Below are 19,682 nucleotides of genomic sequence, written 5' to 3'. Positions count from 1 at the left end.
ATGACAAACTTTGGGGAAAAGGCATCAAATATACATGGACATTCATTTTTGTAATGATCATGTACTGATAAGAAGGCATATTGCAGGTGAAAGAACTTGGGCCTTTGTGTTTTATGAACATGGTTGGATTTTTGACCTCAGGTTAGCTAATTTTTCAGCACCTCAACTACTTCACTGGCAAACTGAAATAATAATAGCTGTTTCAGTGATAATTATTTCAAATGCAGATTAAAACTGTTAGTCACCCACTAAATGACAGCTATTACTGAAAACCTTGTATGAAGCAACTCAAACACACAAAGTATTATTAAAAAATGTCGCTGTTCCTGGTCCTGAATGAGCAGTCCTTGGTAAGGCAATATTTTCCCATCTTTAACCATTTGAATACTGTTGTATTAGACATCCCTTACATAACACCTCAGGTACACTTAGCCACATCTGGCTCTAGAACGTGCGACCATTTTTTTTTCCACAGTTAATGTGATGAACATTCATGTGGGCACAGTACCCTAGCATCAGGCCTGTGCCTGGAGCCTCTGAAAACTCCCCAACATAATGAAAAATTAATGACTCATGAATCATATTTCTGACCAAGAGAAAAAAGCCAGCAGAAACATCTGTCCCTTTTCCTCCCCACTATTCGCCTCAAGCTGTCCTAACGTGCAATTGGTGTGGCTTCTCTGAAGAAGACCTCAGGAGATGAAGCACTCCATTGCACTTGATACCAAGAAGTGGCCATCTCTGTAGCATGCTTCTTCACATATTCTCTCCCACCTTTTTAGTATATTCTCCTTTACCCTCACTACTGCTTTTCCAGGGATTGCATACCTAATAATAAATCAGAATATACACCGTTGCCTCAGTTTCTCTCTCTCTCTCTCTCTCTCTCTCTCTCTCTCTCTCTCTCTCTCTCTCTCGTACAAATATGGACTGAGATTAATGTTTTCACATTTTTTGTCCTTATTTGAATACAAGTTCTACTGTTATTTATTTTGAACTGTTCTTTAAACTGACTCATTAGCATAAAGGAAAATCCAGTATCAGAACAAATAGAATGCAATTCTAAAAATACATACAATAACACTAAAACAATACTGTATAATTATAATTAAATACTATTACCCACCAAATTGTAGTTTGAGTTCCCTATTGCCCACCCTTCTAGTCTCCCATCTTCCTCAGTAATGGAGTGTCATAGGGTTGTTAAATATACCCTAGTAATATATTTAATCATTTTTCCTACATCAATCAGAGGATTGAAAAAGCATTAAGGATAGCATGACTTTTCATACTACATTTACTTTAAATTAATGCTCTGTCTGTGTGCCACCTAATATAAATGATGAAAGTCCTATATTGCAGGGGAAGATATGCTAGGAGACAAGAGTATGATGATTCCTATGCAAACTCTCTTGCAAATTTTACATCAGGTGAGAAAGACCCCTTAGTAAAATATATCTTCTTATTTAGTATATATTTGATTACTTTGTGTAAAGTCTCCTTTATATTTACAGTGGCTTATATTGGTAAATCCCAATTTTGACTTTGCTCAAAAATCAACTGGGATCTTTAAAATTGAGATGCATGCCTCATTCAGGAACACTGATTTTTATTGTTCTTGGGTGAGCTCAGGCATCAGCATTACACACGCACATACACACACACACACACACACACACACACACACACACACCAAAACAAAAAACAAAAAAACAAACAAACAAAAAACCTCAGAGGAGATTGTAATGTGCATTTGGTATTTTAAAAAAAAAAATTCTACCTCTTCAAAGTTATAATTAACAAACTAAAACGGTTTTTTCCTGCCCAAGGCAACATTATTCTGGGACATTTATTCTTCATTCAACTAACAGGTCCTTTAATATCCCTGCTATTCAGCAGCCTCAGAGGTAGATGGTCCGGTAGTTGGTAGGAACAGCTTTCTGAGTTTGCCAATAGAACCAAGTGACATGACTTGCCCCTCTATTCCCACTATGCTCAGCTGCAGCTCCTAACCTTGGAAATACACAACTGGATACTTCAGCTCTCCATGTCTGGAATTATCACTTCAGCAGGTAAACTACTGATTCTATAAATTTGCAGCTGCTACATTAATGGTCATGGGATTTTGACTCCTGTTGGAAATATCAGCCTGAGTCTTCAGTACTGCTTGTGTGAGACTGTCTTCCCTTCATGTGTGTAACTCTTCAGTTGTACTTCCAATATATATACTTAGGAAACATTATTTATATCTCCCTCCATTTTTTAATATTATTTCTTGACCTTTAATAATTATGCAGTAACTCAACTCATCTATCTTACTAACTTCATCTATTTTTTAAATACATTTTCATTGATTTCAGAGAGGAAGGGAGAGGGAGAGAGAGATAGAAACATCAATGATGAGAGAGAATCATTTATCTGTTGCCTCCTGCACACTGGGGATCAAGCCCACAACCCGAGCATGTACTCTGACCAGGAACATCTATTTATCCCTTCAACTAAATAACAGTACTGTACAAATAGGCTTCTGGGAAGCTCAGGCATAAACTTATGCTTTTGTTAATTATTTATAGTTGTACTGTACATGAGCTTTCATTGTAAGCTAGTTAAAACATTTTTAAACAGTTGAAATAGTAACTAATTAATTTTAATTATTTTGCTGACACTCTAAATGTTTTCAAGATTCAAACACAGAATAAAATTCAATATATCCTCTGAAGCTTAAATTCATGTTGGTTTTTGTCCCTGTGAAACTAATAAGGAATACATTAAAATCAGCTACAGGGCAATTCAAATAATTAATCAGGAATTCAGAGGAGATATAGATTCTTATAAAGAAATTCAGACTTTCCTGAATTTAAATATGAAACTTTGCAAGCAACATTAATTTGGTTAATTAATTTCTATGAGCGTGTGTGTGTGTGTGTGTGTGTGTGTGTGTGTGTTGCACACATATGTGCAGAAAGGCTTTCCTACCCATCTGCTCTTTTCATCTTTGTATATGAATTTCTAAAATGAGGCTGGTGGGACAGGTGGCTGCTGGTCTTTTGAAAATTCTCTCTGATGCCTAAAAAATTGAAAGCTTCCAAGAAATATTAAATCAATCCATCAGTATCACATTCTGAAAGGACAGATGATATTTTCTGGGTGAATACACTAGCTGCCCTGGATACTGACCATTTTTCTTCCTGAGGAACACTTCTCTTTTGGGAGATCAGCTTCAGTAACACTTTAATTTGCACGACTAACCAAGCTGAACCATCACTGAAATGTATGTGGATTTAAATCAAAAGAATTGTGTTAGGAATAAACACCATTAGCCCTACTGCAATAACAATCTTATCTTACCAAATAGGAATATCAGTTGTACACACTTCAGAAAGCTACCCTGAATGGCTGAAGCCTGCAAAATCACTAAACTTTGATTTGGTCTCTTTCTTTAAGCTGTTTAATTTTCATTTTATTCAGGAAAACAATTTTATGGTTTATTTTTTAGTATATATATACACACACACACACACACACACACACACACACTCATTGCTGGCAGTTGAACATCCCCCCAAGGGATGTAGCAGTGTGCCAAGTGGCAGGTGGCCAGGGAGGAGCCCAAATCGGGGCTGGGCGCTGCGCTGCTCGCACTCATCGCTGCCCACTGCGCCTGCTGCCATGGCATCGGGAGAAGCTCCTGACGCCATGGCAGCTGCACTTGCTAGCCATGAGCCCGGTTTCTGGCTGAGCCGCGCTGCCCCTATGGGAGTGCACTGACTATCACAGGACAGCTCCTGCATTGAGCGTCTGCCCCCTGGTGGTGAGTGTGCATCATAGCAACTGGTCATGCCAGTTGTTCTGCCTTAACAGTCACTTAGGCTTTCATTATATAGACTAGAGGCCTGGTGCATGAAATTCGTGCAAGAGTAGGCCTTCCTTCCCCTGGCTGCCGGCACCAGCTTTCCTGTGGCACCCGGGACCAAGGCTTCCCTCTGGCCCCCAGTAGGCACCCGAGACCTGGGCTTCCCTCGTAGTCCCAGCTTCATCCAGGAAGTCGTCTGGAAGGATGTCTGGTCTAATTAGCATATTACACTTTTATTATTATAGACTAGAGGGCTGGTGCACAAAATCTGCACACTGGTTGGGGGAGGTCCCTCAACCCAGCCTGCTCCCTCTTGCATCTGGGACCCCTTGCTCCTTACCACCCGTCTGCCTGCTCCTTCTTGGCTCGCTGCTCATTGGAGGCGGGAGAGGCTCCTGACACAGCCACTGAGCTCACCAGCCATGAGCCTGGCTTCTGGCTGAGTGGCGCACCCCCTGTGGGAGTGCACTGACCACCAGGGGGCAACTCCTGCATTGACAGTCTGCCCCCTGGTGGTCAGTGCACATCATAGTGACCTGTCGTTCCGCAGGTCATTCAGCTCTTTGGTCGATTTGCATATTAGGGTTTTATTATATAGGATAATTGACATATAACACTGTGTAAGTCTAAAGTGTTCAGGGGATACATAATTCAAAATATATATGTACCAAACCTCACAGAGTTTTCCTTTTTTTTTTTTTTTGGTGGTGAGAACTTTTAAAATATACTTTCTTAGCAACTTCAAATACACAATACAGCACTGTTAACTATAGCCAGCCAGAAATATCCTGCTTTAGACAGGAATGGGAAATGAGTTAGAATCATAACTAGGTTTATTTTTTAAATGTCAAAATAAATCCTTAAAATCATATTAGAGATACCTGATTACTGGACCGCCTAGAGCAGCTATAATTGCCATATATAAGAATAGAAGGAAGGGGAAAGGAAAAACAGGCATATATAAAATAAGTTGAAGTGGAGACAGGGTTGTTATGAGGAATTATAGAAGCACTTCCTTTATCAGGACATGCTAGAAAATAATACCACACCCAGGACAATGATTTCCCTGAGTATCTTTTTCAAAAGCATTATCCACTAGCTTCATTTAGAAGTTGTTTACTGTTGTCTGAGGCACATACTTTCACACTACATCCTTATAATGATCTTGAAATTTAGCTGGATGATTTGCACATGGGAAAACTAAAATTTATAAAGAATAAATAATTTGCCTAAGGTCGCATGATCTTTAATTAGAAAAGAGAGCCTGGCTGGTGTTGCTCAGTGGTTGAGCATTGACCTATGAACCAGGAGATCATACTTCAATTCCCAGTCAGGGTACATGACCCAGTTGCCAGTTGCAGGCTCAGTCCCTAGTAGGGGGTGTGCAGGAGGCAGCCATAAATGATTCTCTCTCATCATTGATGCTTCTATCTCTCTCCACCTCTCCCTTCCTCTCTGTAAAATCAATAAAAAACATTTAAAAAAAGAAAAGATAGACCAAGACTTTATACAATATATTTGATCATAGTTATTATTTTTAGCACAAACTGATCTCACCAGGTCTTAGCCCATTCAACATTTCTTAAGCTTACAACTGTCCTCTATCAGTAATACACACAGTAGATACTCCACAATAACGAAGTGCCTGTACTAGAATGTAAATGAATGCACTTTCTCCTTCAAGAACTCTCAATCTCTCTCTCTCTCTCTCTCTCTCTCTCTCTCTCTCTCTCTCTCTCTCTCTCTCTCCTATTTATCTATATACACACACATACATATATATGTATACATTCATTTAGTTGATTGCTCTAGGATAAATATCTATATCACCCAACATAATATCTGTATATATGTATAATATTTATTTATGTATAGGTTTATATTCAATTGAATTAAACAGTAAGCTTAAAGTTATAGATTAGGTATTAGAAAACTATGGCCTATTGGTTGGTTGACTATTTCTGTATATGCTATATAGTTTGTTTTTAAAATTTGTCTTTATTGTTGAAAGTATTACAGATGTCCCCTTTGTTTTTTTGTCATACTGTATATTCTGAAATACTACCACAGCTATTCATCCACATATTCTGTATAGGCAATACGGCCTATGGAGCTTCAAACATTTACCATCTGGCCCTTCAAGAAATACAGTGCCGGAGTGAAGAGTCTCAGCCTCCTTCTGTCCTTCAGGCATGCATTGGGGTGGGGTGCTGGGGTGGATTTCTCCAGTGGTGTGACTACCAGATCTTACTCTCCTGAACTCTGAGTTTTCCCAGTTGCTAAGGGCTACTGTCCTCAAAGGATAAGGGGTGGGCACTGAACTTGTACCATCCCACAGGCCCTACATGTCTGCTGTAAGGGGGTTTCAGGGACAAGGCTTCTTCCACTGACATGTCCAGAGAAAGGACACAGAGAATGGGCCTGCCTATGAAAGAATCTCTCTCTTCTCTTTTTAAATCTTAGGTTGCTTTGAGGAGCCAAACACAGACAGAAGATCATTTCATTCTTTTCTAATATTCTTTTAGCCTAGGGTAACTAATCAACTTCATTTCACATTTCAAAAATATTATAAATAACAATGGAGCTTATGCAAATCACTGTAACAATTCCATTAATTAACAATTCAATCAGTTATTGTTTCTCCAGAATAAAGTTCATATGAGTCAAACTGTCTCTGTGGTAGCAAATGAACTTGAAGATCAAGTTTTCAAAATATTATCCGGTTTTCTTTCTCACTGAATATATTATTTAATTGGTTTAATTCAAATAATTAACCTATTTTGAAATCTCTTCATATGCATATTGTCGGCAAGAATAAAGCACATATTTTTCAAATTTTTACATTTATAACCAAGAAATTCTCAACTTACATGTCTCTGGGACCCATCATATTCGCACCTTTCAATTTTTCCTAGGCTGCCATCCGAAAAATAAAGTTTCTCTGCACGGTGGTCAATGGTGAGGCCATTGGGAGTGAGTATGTCTGTACTGACCACCACTTGAGCATTTTTCCCAGTCAGGGTAGATCTCATAATACTTGGATGCTGTTCATTCCAGTTGGTCCAAAACATTAAACTAAATAAATTTTAAAAAATGTAAAAATAAATTAAAATTTTCATTAACAGTAAAAACATTAGTGGAAACATGGCAATGTCAAACTATTTTAAAAGAACCAAATTATTTCTCATATCTCTGGTCCTTAAGGAAGTGTAGGTAATAAAGGGGATATGTATATTATACTTGCATGCATATTTTTCCAATTTAAAAAAAATGAAACCTGGAAACTATTTCTGGAAAACAATTTTCTATGTATTCTCTCAAAGAGTAATTTAATTAAATTGAGCCAGTTTTCTGCGTAGTGAGGATTTATTATAACCAGGTATAAAACCATCATCTTAAATTTTCTCTGAACTGAGAATATGCTTACTTATTAATATCTTTTTCAGGAGGTCCAATATGATCATTTTAGACATTGTTCTTACCCTACTACTTTTCTTCAATTGATGAAAATCAAAATCTCCCTCTCCTTCCAGGTTCGCTTTTTAAATTCTGCATGCTCCATTTAAATGTTTTAGAGAAATACAATTACTAAACTCTTATACTAGTATTTCTTTAGTATCTTGTTTTTTTCTCTCTCAGTGAGCTTTTTCTATAAATTACAGTGTTGTTTCTGGAATCCCAGGGGTTATCAACCCTTAAACATAATATTTGATACTTAAAGATTCTATAGAATGCTTTGTCAAACTATTCTTTGAGGAAGTCCTAAGATTCGATGGCCCTTAGAGGTCACTGGGAGAGTGGAGAGGCTGCAGATTCCAATCTCCAAGCCCTACTTTTACTAAAACACTCTTTCTCTCCCCACTCCTCCTTTTTATCTATAAGACTGTACCTAAGAGTTTATTAGAAGATTGGGTGTTACTGATCAGGATGGAAGATGGAAAGAAAAAGGGAAGGAAGGAAAGAAAGAAGGGAGGAAGAAAGAGAGGAAGGAGGAAGGAAGAGAGTGAGGGAGGAAGGGAGGGAGGGAGGGAGGGAGGGAGGGAGGGAAGGAGGGAGGGAGGCAGGGAAGAGGGAGGGAGGGAGGGAGGGAGGGAAGAAAAAAGGGAAGGAGGGAGGGAGGGAAGGAGGGAGAGAGGGAGGAAGGAAAGGAGGGAGGAAGGGAAGGAGGGAGGGAGGGAGGAAGGGAAGGAGGAGGGAGAGAGGGAGGAAGGGAAGGAGGGAGGGAGGGAGGGAGGGAGGGAAGAAGGGAGGGAGGATAAGGAGAGGAAGGGAGAAAGGGAAGGGATAAATAAGAGAAAGTAGGCAGAAGAGAGGGAAGCTGACAGGAAGGCTACTTTAAATATTTGAAAATTTATGCTTAATAAATACTGACAAGGAAAAACAATTTGACATAATATTTCACATTTAAGCAAGACTGCATATATCATTTCTATGTATAATCATTTAAAGGCAATGTAGCATTATAGACCAGGCATCTGAAGGCCTGTGTCCATCTTAAGTAAATCACCAGAGCTCTGAGAAGTCAACCTCCTCTCAGCATTCATCTCTCAACCTTCAGAGCCTCTATTTATAAGATGAAGGTACTCAATTAAGTGAAATAAGTCTAAATGTATTTCCAACTCTATCAGAGGGTCCAGATTTAGTTCCTCTCGCGCTGAGTGATTTATGTAGCTCTTTCTTCTCTCAAGTAGTCAGGGCCAGTGTTTCATGTCATTGTTTTTTAGTCTCTGATTTTTCCTCACCACATCTAAAAAGAGCTCTTCTATTTCTGCTCAGTGAAAGCCAGATTGGTCTGACTTTTATTTACTTATTTCATTTAATGATAAAGGATTTTCTAGTAGGTAATAAATATCTTACCATATTGTATGAGTATGGAACTCCATACATATAGATATAGATATATCTTTTTTCCCTACTTACCCCAAGCTTTGTTCTTCAGTTTTCTTACAATTACTTTTTTATGGCATTTCAAAAAGCATGACTTTTTTTCTAATTTGTCATTTTATATTTGCTCCATATTATAGCTTGAGTATTTTCTCTTGCTATGAATTATTTGTAAGTATTATTATAAATGTCTGCACATTCTATCATCAACAGATGTGGACTATTTAAGCTGTAGTCTAGCATCAAATGTTGAAAATATAGCAGCAAACAAGATGTTTTGTTGTTTGTTTTCTCAGCATTTTAATTGGAAAGATCCCCAGTTGTTAAAATTACTAAATTAAATTACAAAAACACCTTTTATTTTTCAATTCATATTAATAGTCTTTTTCCCCCCCAAATTTCTAATTTCAATCAGCTGTGCCCTAATGTCTTTTTCATATGCCTTTTCCAGCACAATATTGTCTGTTTTCCCTTTCATTATTTAATTTGCCTTGACTGGATTACTCATGGAAGTGATGCCATGCATTCAAACAGTCTGGATTTTCTTTATTCACATTTACAATCCTTCTATAAAAACTAGTTCTATGAATTGTGAAAAGAGAACTTCAAAGGAAATCTTTAATTTTAAAGTGAGTTCATTTTAAAATTAACCTGACAGTCGTTGGCATATAATGATAATAAAGAAATAAAAATGAACTGTTTTTACTTCTGGCATTCATCCAGGGTGAGCACATGCGGATGGTCATCCTCTGACATGGTGATGACAGCCTCCTTGTCAAAGGCTCCGGGCCGAGTCTGGTCCACGGTGTGTCTGGTGATGGATGAGGTAGTGGAGCTGGTCCAGTACAGTGTATCCCAGGCTCGGTGATAGGCAAGGCCTTCAACAGAACCCACATCTGATGGAAGAAAGAATACACTGACACTTTTATCTACAAAAGACTTGGCTTCTGGACAGAAAAAAACCTTTGAGATAAATATGTATACCTATATGATATTTTATTAATCATTTCTTCACAACTTCTTCAAAATAAAACTATAGTAATTGCAATGCTTATAATTGATAGTTGATTATACACAGCAAGACTGTGCTGTAAACTACTCATGGGAACAGATTTTTGTAAGAACATCATTTAAGACTGAATCTTCTCATTCAAAAAAAAAAAAACAACTCAGTTAAGTAATTGGCATTTATTTAGGAAAATGGTGGCTGTCCTTTATTTTCATATATTAAATATTAATTTTCAACAAGTATCCAGTTGTAACAATTTAGAGATACTTTTGAAAATCATAAGGCAGAGATACCATTCAGGTAGAATCATAATAAGTTTCCTCTTAATATTATATCTGGAGATGTCAAGGAAAAGCAAACGTATAAAAAATTGCAATAGTATCAAGAAGCCAACATCTAACTCCACCCTTGCAACTCAGTCAGAGACAGAGAATGTTTTAATAAGTTCATGCAGGAAGGTCTTTGATTCAATTCAAATAATATGACCTGAAAACAAAAGAAAATGAAATGAATTGCCAGCTAAGGCATGCTTTAAATGTTAAAGAAAGATAAATGGTAGTATGTAGATTCCAGTATATACAAGTGACAATGTGAAAAATGAGTAATTATTGCTTAAAATTGTGCTCCCAATCTCTACAGTAACATAGGGTAACTGTTTTATTTTTCATAGAGGTGTTGGGTACATATCCTATACTAGAGGCCCGGTGCATGGAATTCGTACATGGGAAGGGGTGTCCCTCAGCCCGGCCTGCACCCTCTCGTAATCCAGGACCACTAGCTCCTAAATGCTCACCTGCCTGCCTGATCATCCCTAACCACTCTTCCTGGCTGCCTTATCGCCCCTAACCTCTCTGCTTGCCTGCCTGATGACCCTAACTGCTCACCTGCCTGCCTGATCGCCCCTAACCATTCTGCCTTCAGGCCTGATTGCCCCTAACCACACTGCCTGCCTGTCTGATCACCCATTACTGCTCTCCTGTCTGCCTGGTTCCCCCTAACCATTCTGCCTGCCTGCCTGCCTGATCACCCCAATCGCCTTTGCCACCACCACGACTTTGTCCGAAAGACATCCGGAATGACATCTGGAAGGTCATTTGACTGTCTGGTCTAATTAGCATATTACGCTTTTATTATTATAGACTACAGGCCTGGTGCATGAATTCGTGCATGGGTGGGGTCCCTCTGAGTGGCCTACAGAGATCTGACCGAAACCTGCAGTCCAACGCCGCCTGCAGCTCTTATCTGCCACTCCCACTCATCTCGGCCCCACTGTGCCTGCTGTGGGCTCGCACCCAATCAGTCCTGATCAGGAGAGACTCGCACTGCTGTAGCAGTGCTTGCCAGCCATGAGCCCTGCATCTGGCACCCTCCCAAGGGAAGTGGCCTGGAGGATTATGCTAAAACCAGCTCTCCAACATACCCCGAGGGGTCCCAGGTTGCAAGAGGGTGCAGGCCAAGCTGAGGGACCCCACCGGTGCACGATGGGGCCAGGGAGGGACCATAGAAGGGCTCCAGGGCATGTCAGGCCCATCTTGTTCAGTCCCGATCAGCCGGACCCCAGCAGCAAGCTAACCTATAGGTCGAAGCATCTGCCCCCTGGTGGTCAGTGCACATCATAGCAAGCAGTTGAGCAGCCTTAACATATTATTAGCATATTACACTTTGATTAGTTGTTCGGTTGTTCTGCCATTCAGTCTACTTACCCATTTGCTATATAGGATAATAAAACCCTAATATGTAAATCGACCAAAACAGCAGATCGACCAGTCGCTATGACATGCACTGACCACCAGGGGGCAGATGCTCAATGCAGGAGCTGCCATTAGTGGTCAGTGCACCCCCATAGGGGGAGCACCGCTCAGCCAGAAGCTGGGCTCATGGCTGGTGAGCGCAGCAGTGGTGGCAGGAGCCTCTCCTGCCTTTGTAGCAACACTAAGGACTCCTTGCAGGATGTCTGCCTGCCTGCTTAGGCCTGCTCCTCGCCAACAGGCAGACATCCCCCAAGGGGTCCCAGACTGCAAGAGGGCTCAGGCCGGCTGAGTGACCCCCACGCCCAGTGCCCTAATGTCGTGCACAGGGTCTCTAGTTTAAGTATAAAAAAAATTATACTTTTGCCTTCATGTTACCTGTTTTCCTCAGAGTTACTTTTAGCATGTTAAATTTGAGAAAAAATGTGCACAGCTTTAGTAGTCATACTAATAAATTAACATTTAGCAGGAAGGGCCCTTTTGTTGTTTTTCTCTCAAGGAATCTCTGAAAGGAATTATTCAGAAAATAAGTAGATAAAAAGGGTTATTTTAAAGTTTAAAATGGGTAAATATTTAGTTTGGTGGTCAATAAAATTTAGTGGGAATGAAAAAATATTAAAGCCATTTGAACTAGATTTATTTAATGAGACTAAACATGTCATTATCCTCTTTTTCTACATGGAATAGAGAAAAATCCACTAATAAAAATTAATTGCTACCATTTATTGAACACTGTATTTCTGCTAGGAAATGTTACTTGCTTTGCATACATCACTTTGTGTATAAATCTACTCTGTGAAGTTGGTTTTGTTGTTCATCTTGTCCTAAGAAGGAAACTGAAACCTATGGTCACAGAATTGATAGTATTAAAGCAAAAATTTTAGTGCAGATTCATTTGCTTCTAAAAGCCTATATTCTTTAGCATGACTACTAGTATTTAGAGATGAGTTTAAGCACCCAGGACTATTCTCAATCTACACCAAGCTGGAAGCAAACAAATGATTCATTCATTTTAAATTGTCTGACTCTGGCCGAAACTGGTTTGGCTCAGCGGATAGAGCGTCAGCCTGCGGACTGAAGGGTCCCAGGTTCGATTCCGGTCAAGGGCATGTACCTGGGTTGCGGGCACATCCCCAGTGGGAGATGTGCAGGAGGCAGCTGATCGATGTATCTCTCTCATCGATGTTTCTAACTCTCTATCTCTCTCCCTTCCTCTCTGTAAAAAATCAATAAAATGTATTTAAAAAAAATAAAAAAATAAATTGTCTGACTCTGGGTGAATTGTATAACCAGTAATTCACCATGAGTAGCCTCCTCTCACACAGTCAACAAAACGTTTATAATAAATAATGTGGGTGATTAGATTGGTAACTTAAGCCAGAGATGATAGAAGAAACATTATAAAACATAATCATAATAAAACCTGTTAAGCTCTTTTTATCCGAATCATAATGTGTTCTTATTTGAAGTGAGTAGGATGGAGGTTGATAATGGCCAAAGGTGTTTCAGTTATTAAATAATAAATCATCTATTCCATGGTATTTTTTGCAATATCAAATCACTTAAGAAATGATTAACTGCATTAATAGTATAAGCAGCATTATATTCCTTCAGAATTCACAGATAGAATGAGAAATGGCATAGTTTAAAATAAGTTCCAAGCAAATCAGAATCATTAATCCAGCTTCACTCTGTACCTTCCCCTTTAACTGACTCTGACAGATGTTCATCATGGGAACTTTTTTTCTACAAGTTAGAAAGAAACCACTTGGCATCACCATTGAGAGGAAGCTGATGGTTGCCCTAGTAACCCTGAGGTTACTAGAGTGCATGATACACCTCACCGGCCACGTATAATCTCTTTTATTGTATTTTGTAATAGACGACAGCCTGACAGTACACTTAATCATAACCTGATGCTACATTTAAAAATATTTCAGTAATATATGTCTTTCTCAAAAATATCTCAGTCTTTATAATTGTGTTTGTCATTAACAAATTGTCAATTAAACATCTGCCAAATTTAAAAAAAATCACAAAAAATATTTTACTAGTACTTAAGATAACATAAGATATTTATGTCCATTTTATGATGATTTAATACAACATGGGGTCATGTGGCATGTGTGTGAGGGGTACGTGTGTAATTGTGTGTGTGTGTGTGTGTGTGTGTGTGTGTACATTAAGGTTCCTAAATCAGATAAACAGGTACAATAAGAGCTTTGAATTACTAGTCCTACCAGATAATCATGTAGTTTGAAAATTAAAGTAAAATACCTATCTATCTAGTCAACTAGTCCTGAAATATTGAATAGACTAAATCACTACAGAGTTAAACATTCTTGGAACTTGAGGATATAGAATAGACATAAGTAAGAAAAAAACTCTAACAGTGCTAATTCAGCAGCTCCGTATGTCTGATGGATAGCTAGTAAAAATACCACCTTCTCACTTCATACACTTTCAAAGTAAAAGAGTCCCCTTCCCTCCCCAACTCCCCTCTTTGATCAGGTAATTGGGTTTGGCTACGCATGAATGAGGTACTAACGTGCTTTGATAGAAATAAAAAGATGAGATCAATTCATCAAAGATCCAAGGCAGGCAAATAACTCAGAATCATTGCTAAACTAATTCGCTGAATTCTAGTTTTCACAGCAATGAGTGGCAAAATTGATCCTACTAGTCTGTCGCATTGACACCAACCACTACTCTACAGCTACTCAGAAGAGTTCACGGAGATCATCACTGAAGTAGGAACAGCAGCTCCTTCCTGCCTGTACAGTATTCTGAAGGCAATATAAGGGCTTATGGGATGCAAGTGGCAGTAAAGGATGTGCTTGGAAGGGAGTCACATATACAAAACATTGAATTCATTGGCTGGAAAAAGTTATGGATAAATACTGCTACAAAATTAACAGAAATAATACTTATCTCAAGAACATGCTATAACAGTAAAGTGTCACATTGGCCTTCCTGTTGAAAGGGTACTAATCCCTATTCACTGGCTTCTTTTCTAAAGTCAAGGAGTATCATAAAGCTTCCTGTTTGAAGATTGGTACAGAGTTTAAAATAAGAAGTTTCTGGGTGCAACATTCTATATCGATCTTAAATTTGTAGTTTCCAGAGAAACAGGATACTGGGTCCAATTCATAGTGTAGAACTGGTATTGAACTCTACACAGAGTACACATGGCTATGCTTTACTTTAAGTCTAACAAAACATACTTAAATACTTAAGTTTTGTATAAATTCTACCCTTTCCTAAAAAATCCTCTTTCTTTTCTTTTTTCTTTTCTTTTCTTTTCTTTTCTTTTCTTTTCTTTTCTTTTCTTTTCTTTTCTTTTCTTTCTTTTCTTTTCTTTTCTTTTCTTTTTTCTTTTCTTTTCTTTTCTTTTCTCTTCTCTCCTTTTCTTTTCTTTTCTTTTCTTTTTCTCTTTTCTTTTCTTCCTTCTCTTTCTTTCTTTCTTTCTTTCTTTCTTTCTTTCTTCTTGATTGCTTGCTTGCTTTCTTGGGTCAGATAATCTACAGCTCTTCTTGTGTTCAGTCTCCCTCATTGCAATGAGCCCATACTTTACATGGTTGAGTTAAAGGTTTATGTATCATAAACCTTTGTTATGCCCAATTTCATCTTAAAAATTCTCAACAAATTAGAAATAGAAGGTAATTTCCCCAAACTGATAAATGGAATCTTGAAAAGCCCAAGGCTTGTGTCATCTTAGTGGTGAATAAGTGAGAGATTTCCCCATAAGGCCGGGAACAAGAAAATAATTCCTACTCGTACACTTCCATACAGCTTTTGTGTTGAAGATTTAGTCAGAAAAACTCGGGGGGGGGGGAGGGAAAGAAAGTATACACACTGAAAAAAGTAAAATGATCTCTATTGGGAGATGACATGTTTTAAATGTACAAAGTCTTAAGTAATTTACAAAAAAAAAAAAAAAAACTATTAGAATTGCAAAATCCTCAGTTAGGTTGCAGGGCAGATGAGCAACATACAAAAGTCAGTTGTATTTCTTTCTTTTTTTAAAATTTTTTTAAAATATATTTTATTGATTTTTTACAGAGAGGAAGGGACAATGATAGAGTCAGAAACATCGATGAGAAAGAGCCATCAATCAGCTGCCTCCTGCACGCCTCCTACTGGGGATGTGCCTGCAACCAAGGTACATGCCCTTGACTGGAATCGAACCTGGGACCCTTCAGTCCACAGGCCGACGCTCTATCCACTGAGCCAAACTGGTCAGGGTAGTCAGTTGTATTTCTACACAGTTTCAATGAACAATTCAAAAATAACATTCAGAAGACAATTCCATTTACAATAGTATTTAAAAGAATAGAAAATACAAAACGGTGAAATAAAATTAGGAGTAATTTTACCAAAAAATTCCTATCTTAAAAGTATACACTGAAAACTATTAAACATCAATGAAAAAAATTAAAGATTAAAAATAGAAAGATAACTCACATTCATGAATTGGAAGACTATATTGTTAAGAAGGTAATTGTTTCCCAATAGATAATATAAATTCAATGTAGTCATTACCAAAATCCCAGTCAGCATTTTCCCCCAGAAATTGGTACACTATTCTTGAAATACAAGTGGAAATGAAAGAGACCAAAAATAGCTGAAGCAATCTTGGGGGGGAAACGTTAGATGACTCACACTTTTTGATTTTAAACTTACTACAAAATGACAGCAATCAAAACAATGTGGTAGTATCATAAGAAAAGATATATAGATCAATGGAAGAAAACTGATAGTATAGAAATAAAACATATTATTTATGGTAAATTACTTTTTGGCAAGAGTATGAGAAAAATACAATGGGGGAAATCAATCTTTTCAATGAATGGTTTGCAACAACTATTTATTGATATGCTAAAGAATAATGCTGAATTTTCCCCCATATCCTATATAATAATAGACAAACATGGTAATTAACCGTAACTTCACTACCCTTACCATTGGCTAATCAGGGCGATATGCAAATTAATGGCCAACAAAGATGGCGGTTAATTTGCATACATAGCCGCAATGATGGGAGGCCATAGGGGAAGGATGGTGATTGGAAACACAGGCGGCGGGCAAGAGCCGGGAGGCACTGCCCCTGGCCCTGGATCAGAGAACGCGTCGCCTTTGCCGGACCCCTGCCGGTGATCGGAGAAGCTGGAGGGGGGCAGGGAAGAGGCAGGCGCCCGCCTCTTCCCTGGCCGCCCCTGCCAGGGATGAGTAACTGGAGATCCCACAGCAGGAAAGGGGGGCCTGCAGCCATCCCCCCTGTGCACCTGCCTGCCCATGGGATCGCCAATGCGATCCCACAGCAGGAAAGGGCGGCCTGCAGCCAGCCCCTGTGTGCTCCTGCCTCTGGGTCGCTGCTGTGATCCCCGAGCAGAGATCATGGAGCAGGAAAGGGCGGCCTTTAGCCAGCCCCCATGTGTGCCTACCCGTGGGATTGTCCCGGAGATCATGGAGCAGGAGAGGGCAGCCTGCAGCCAGCCCCTGTGTTCACCTGTCCCTGGGTCGCCACGGTGATCCCACAGCAGGAAAGGGTAGCCTGCAGCCAGCCCCTGTGTGCGCCTGCACCTGGGTCACCACTGTGATCCCCAAGCAGGAAAGAGCGGCCTCTAGCCAGCTCCCCTGTGCGCCTGCCCCTGGGTCAGCGCGGTGATCACAGAGCAGGAAAGGGCGCCCCACCCTGGCCACAGCTCAAGGGAGAGTACAACATGAAGTGGAGGCCAGGAGCCTGAGAGATCAACAGAGAGGGGCGCCTGCTCCAAACCTCCAGGGTGTGGCTGGGGGCAGGCCCCCAGCAGACACACACACACATACACACACACACACACACACACAAACACAAACACACGGGACGCCTGCACCGAGCCTATGCTGCCAGACTGTGGCCATCAGTAGGACATCCACTGAGGGCTCCGGACTGAGGGGCAGGCTTGGCTGAGGGAACCCCATCCCCCAGTGCACAAATTTCGTGCACAGGGCCTCTAGAGTGTGTGTGTGTGTGTGTGTGTGTGTGTGTGTGTGTATTAGTATATATACACACACACAGTAAAAATATATATTAGATCTAAATGTAAAAGGCAAATTATAAAAATCTTAGAAGAAACTATAGGACTAAATCTTCATAAACTTGGGTTAGACATAGACTTCTTTGTCATGACACCAAAAGAAAAGATGACAAGCAATCAATCAATCAAGTTGGACTTCATAGGAATTAAAAACTTTTGTGTTTCAAAAGACACCACCAAGAAAGTAAAAATATAATCCACAGAATGGGATAAAATATTTCCAAAGCATTAATGTGCTAACAGACTTGTATCTAGAATATATATAGAACTCTTACAACTCAACAATAAAGTAACAAATAACCCAAGGAAAAAATGAGTATACGAATTGAATGAGGTTTACAAACGCCCGATAAGAACATGAAAAATGCTCAATGTTATTATCCATCAGAGAAATGAAAATCAAAATCATACTTCACATCCAATATAATAACTGTAATAAAAAATATCATAACAAGTTTTGACAAAGATGTAGCAAAATTAGAACTCTCATACATTGCTGGTAGAAATGTAAAATGGGGCAGCTGCTTTGAAGAGAAGTCTGGCAGTTTTCCAAAATGTTAAACATATAATTACCATATGATCTAGCAATTCCACTGCTGGGTCTAGACCCAAGAGAAATAGAAATACAGTATGTATCCAAATGTACACAAATGTTCATTGCAGTTTTATTCATAACTAGAGGCCCGATGCACAAAATTCATGCAAGAGTAGGCCTTCCTTTCCCTGGCTGCTGGCACTGGCTTCCCTCTGGCACCCAGGACCCGGGCTTCCCTGGCAGCCCCAGCTTCATCCGGAAGTTGTCTGGAAAGATGTTCAGTCTAATTAGCATATTACACTTTTATTATTAAAGATAGCTAAGAGCAGAAATGGCCCAAATGTCAATCAACTGATGAATAGTTGAATAAAAGGTGGTACTGCACATCTATATAATAGAATATTATCCAGCAATAAAAAAGAGTGAAGGTCTAATAGAGGCTAAAATATGGATGAAGCTTGAAATTATTATACTTAGTGAAAGAAGCCAATCACATAGGACTACTTAATCTATAATTCCCTTCACATGAAATGTTCATAGTAGGCAAATCTTTAAAGACATAAAGTACATTAGTGGTTGTCAGTGGTTAGGGAGGATGGGGGAAATAAGATTGAGGTGACTACTAATTGATATGGTTTTTTTTTAAGGGGGGAGTAGTAATAAAAATATTATCTAATTGATTGTAATAATGGTTGCACAACTCATACACTAAAACAACATTGAACTATGCACATTTAAATGCATGGATTAAATGTTATATAATTTATTAAAGTAGACCCAGAGCTGTCTTTAAGGACACATATAAAATAATGTGAGAATAAGCATCAATAAATTGAAAATTTAGGTTCTAATTTGCTAAATGGAGGTAATTCTATTATGAGTCTAGACACAGGGTTGTTGTAAGGTCCAAAAGAAGAGACTCTTCCTCTGTGTTTCTCTCTCTCTCTCTCTCTCTCTCTCTCTCTCTCTCTCTCTCTCTCTCTAAATATATATATATATATATGTAAAGATGAAAATATTTTAAGGTATTTGGATATGATTTAATTAGCAGCCAGTGGAGATATTAGAGTAAATTTAAATACCTGCAACTTTCTCTTCAATCTATTTACTAAAATGCTTTACAAATGATTAACTGGAAGGATTATTTCCCTTTCTAACTACTTAACGTGAATGGATTGCAATAGATTTCCAGGTAGATTGCTTATTATAAATTAGACTACAGCCTCTCTAGTTTAAAGACTTGGAGTCTTTTTTTCCATATTAATAAAATAAAAATAAGTTGGTTATCTAAAATAACTTTCAGGCCCTGGATGGTGTGGCTCAGTTGGTTGGAGCACCACCCTCTATACCAGTGATGGCGAACCTATGACACGCGTGTCAGAGGTGACAAGCGAACTCATTTTTTTGGTTGGTTTTTCTTTGTTAAATGACATTTAAATATATAAAAAAATCAAAAATATAAGTCTTTGTTTTACTATGGTTGCAAATATCAAAAAATTTCTATATGTGACACAGCACTAGAGTTAAGTTAGGGTTTTTCAAAATGCTGACACGCCGAGCTCAAAAGGTTGGC

At 38.9% G+C, this 19,682-nt stretch overlaps 1 protein-coding gene across 1 annotated transcript in view; it reads right to left on the bottom strand.

Moving 5' to 3' along the window:
- The window catches only part of LRP1B (LDL receptor related protein 1B), a 1,379,523-nt gene that overhangs the window by 298,222 nt on the left and 1,061,619 nt on the right, over positions 1–19,682 (bottom strand). The window contains exons 42-43 of the mRNA XM_036320679.1: positions 9,444–9,633; positions 6,724–6,928 (exon numbers count right to left, since the gene is read on the bottom strand). Coding sequence (XP_036176572.1) covers positions 6,724–6,928; positions 9,444–9,633 — 395 coding nt within the window. The remainder of the gene's footprint in view (positions 1–6,723; positions 6,929–9,443; positions 9,634–19,682) is intronic.

The sequence above is a fragment of the Myotis myotis genome, unplaced genomic scaffold (assembly GCF_014108235.1).
Source record: "Myotis myotis isolate mMyoMyo1 unplaced genomic scaffold, mMyoMyo1.p scaffold_m19_p_8, whole genome shotgun sequence".
In the NCBI taxonomy this organism is placed as follows: Eukaryota; Metazoa; Chordata; class Mammalia; order Chiroptera; family Vespertilionidae; genus Myotis; species Myotis myotis.
The sequence above is the reverse complement of the archived record's forward strand: the minus strand, read 5'-3'. Positions and strand labels throughout refer to the sequence as shown.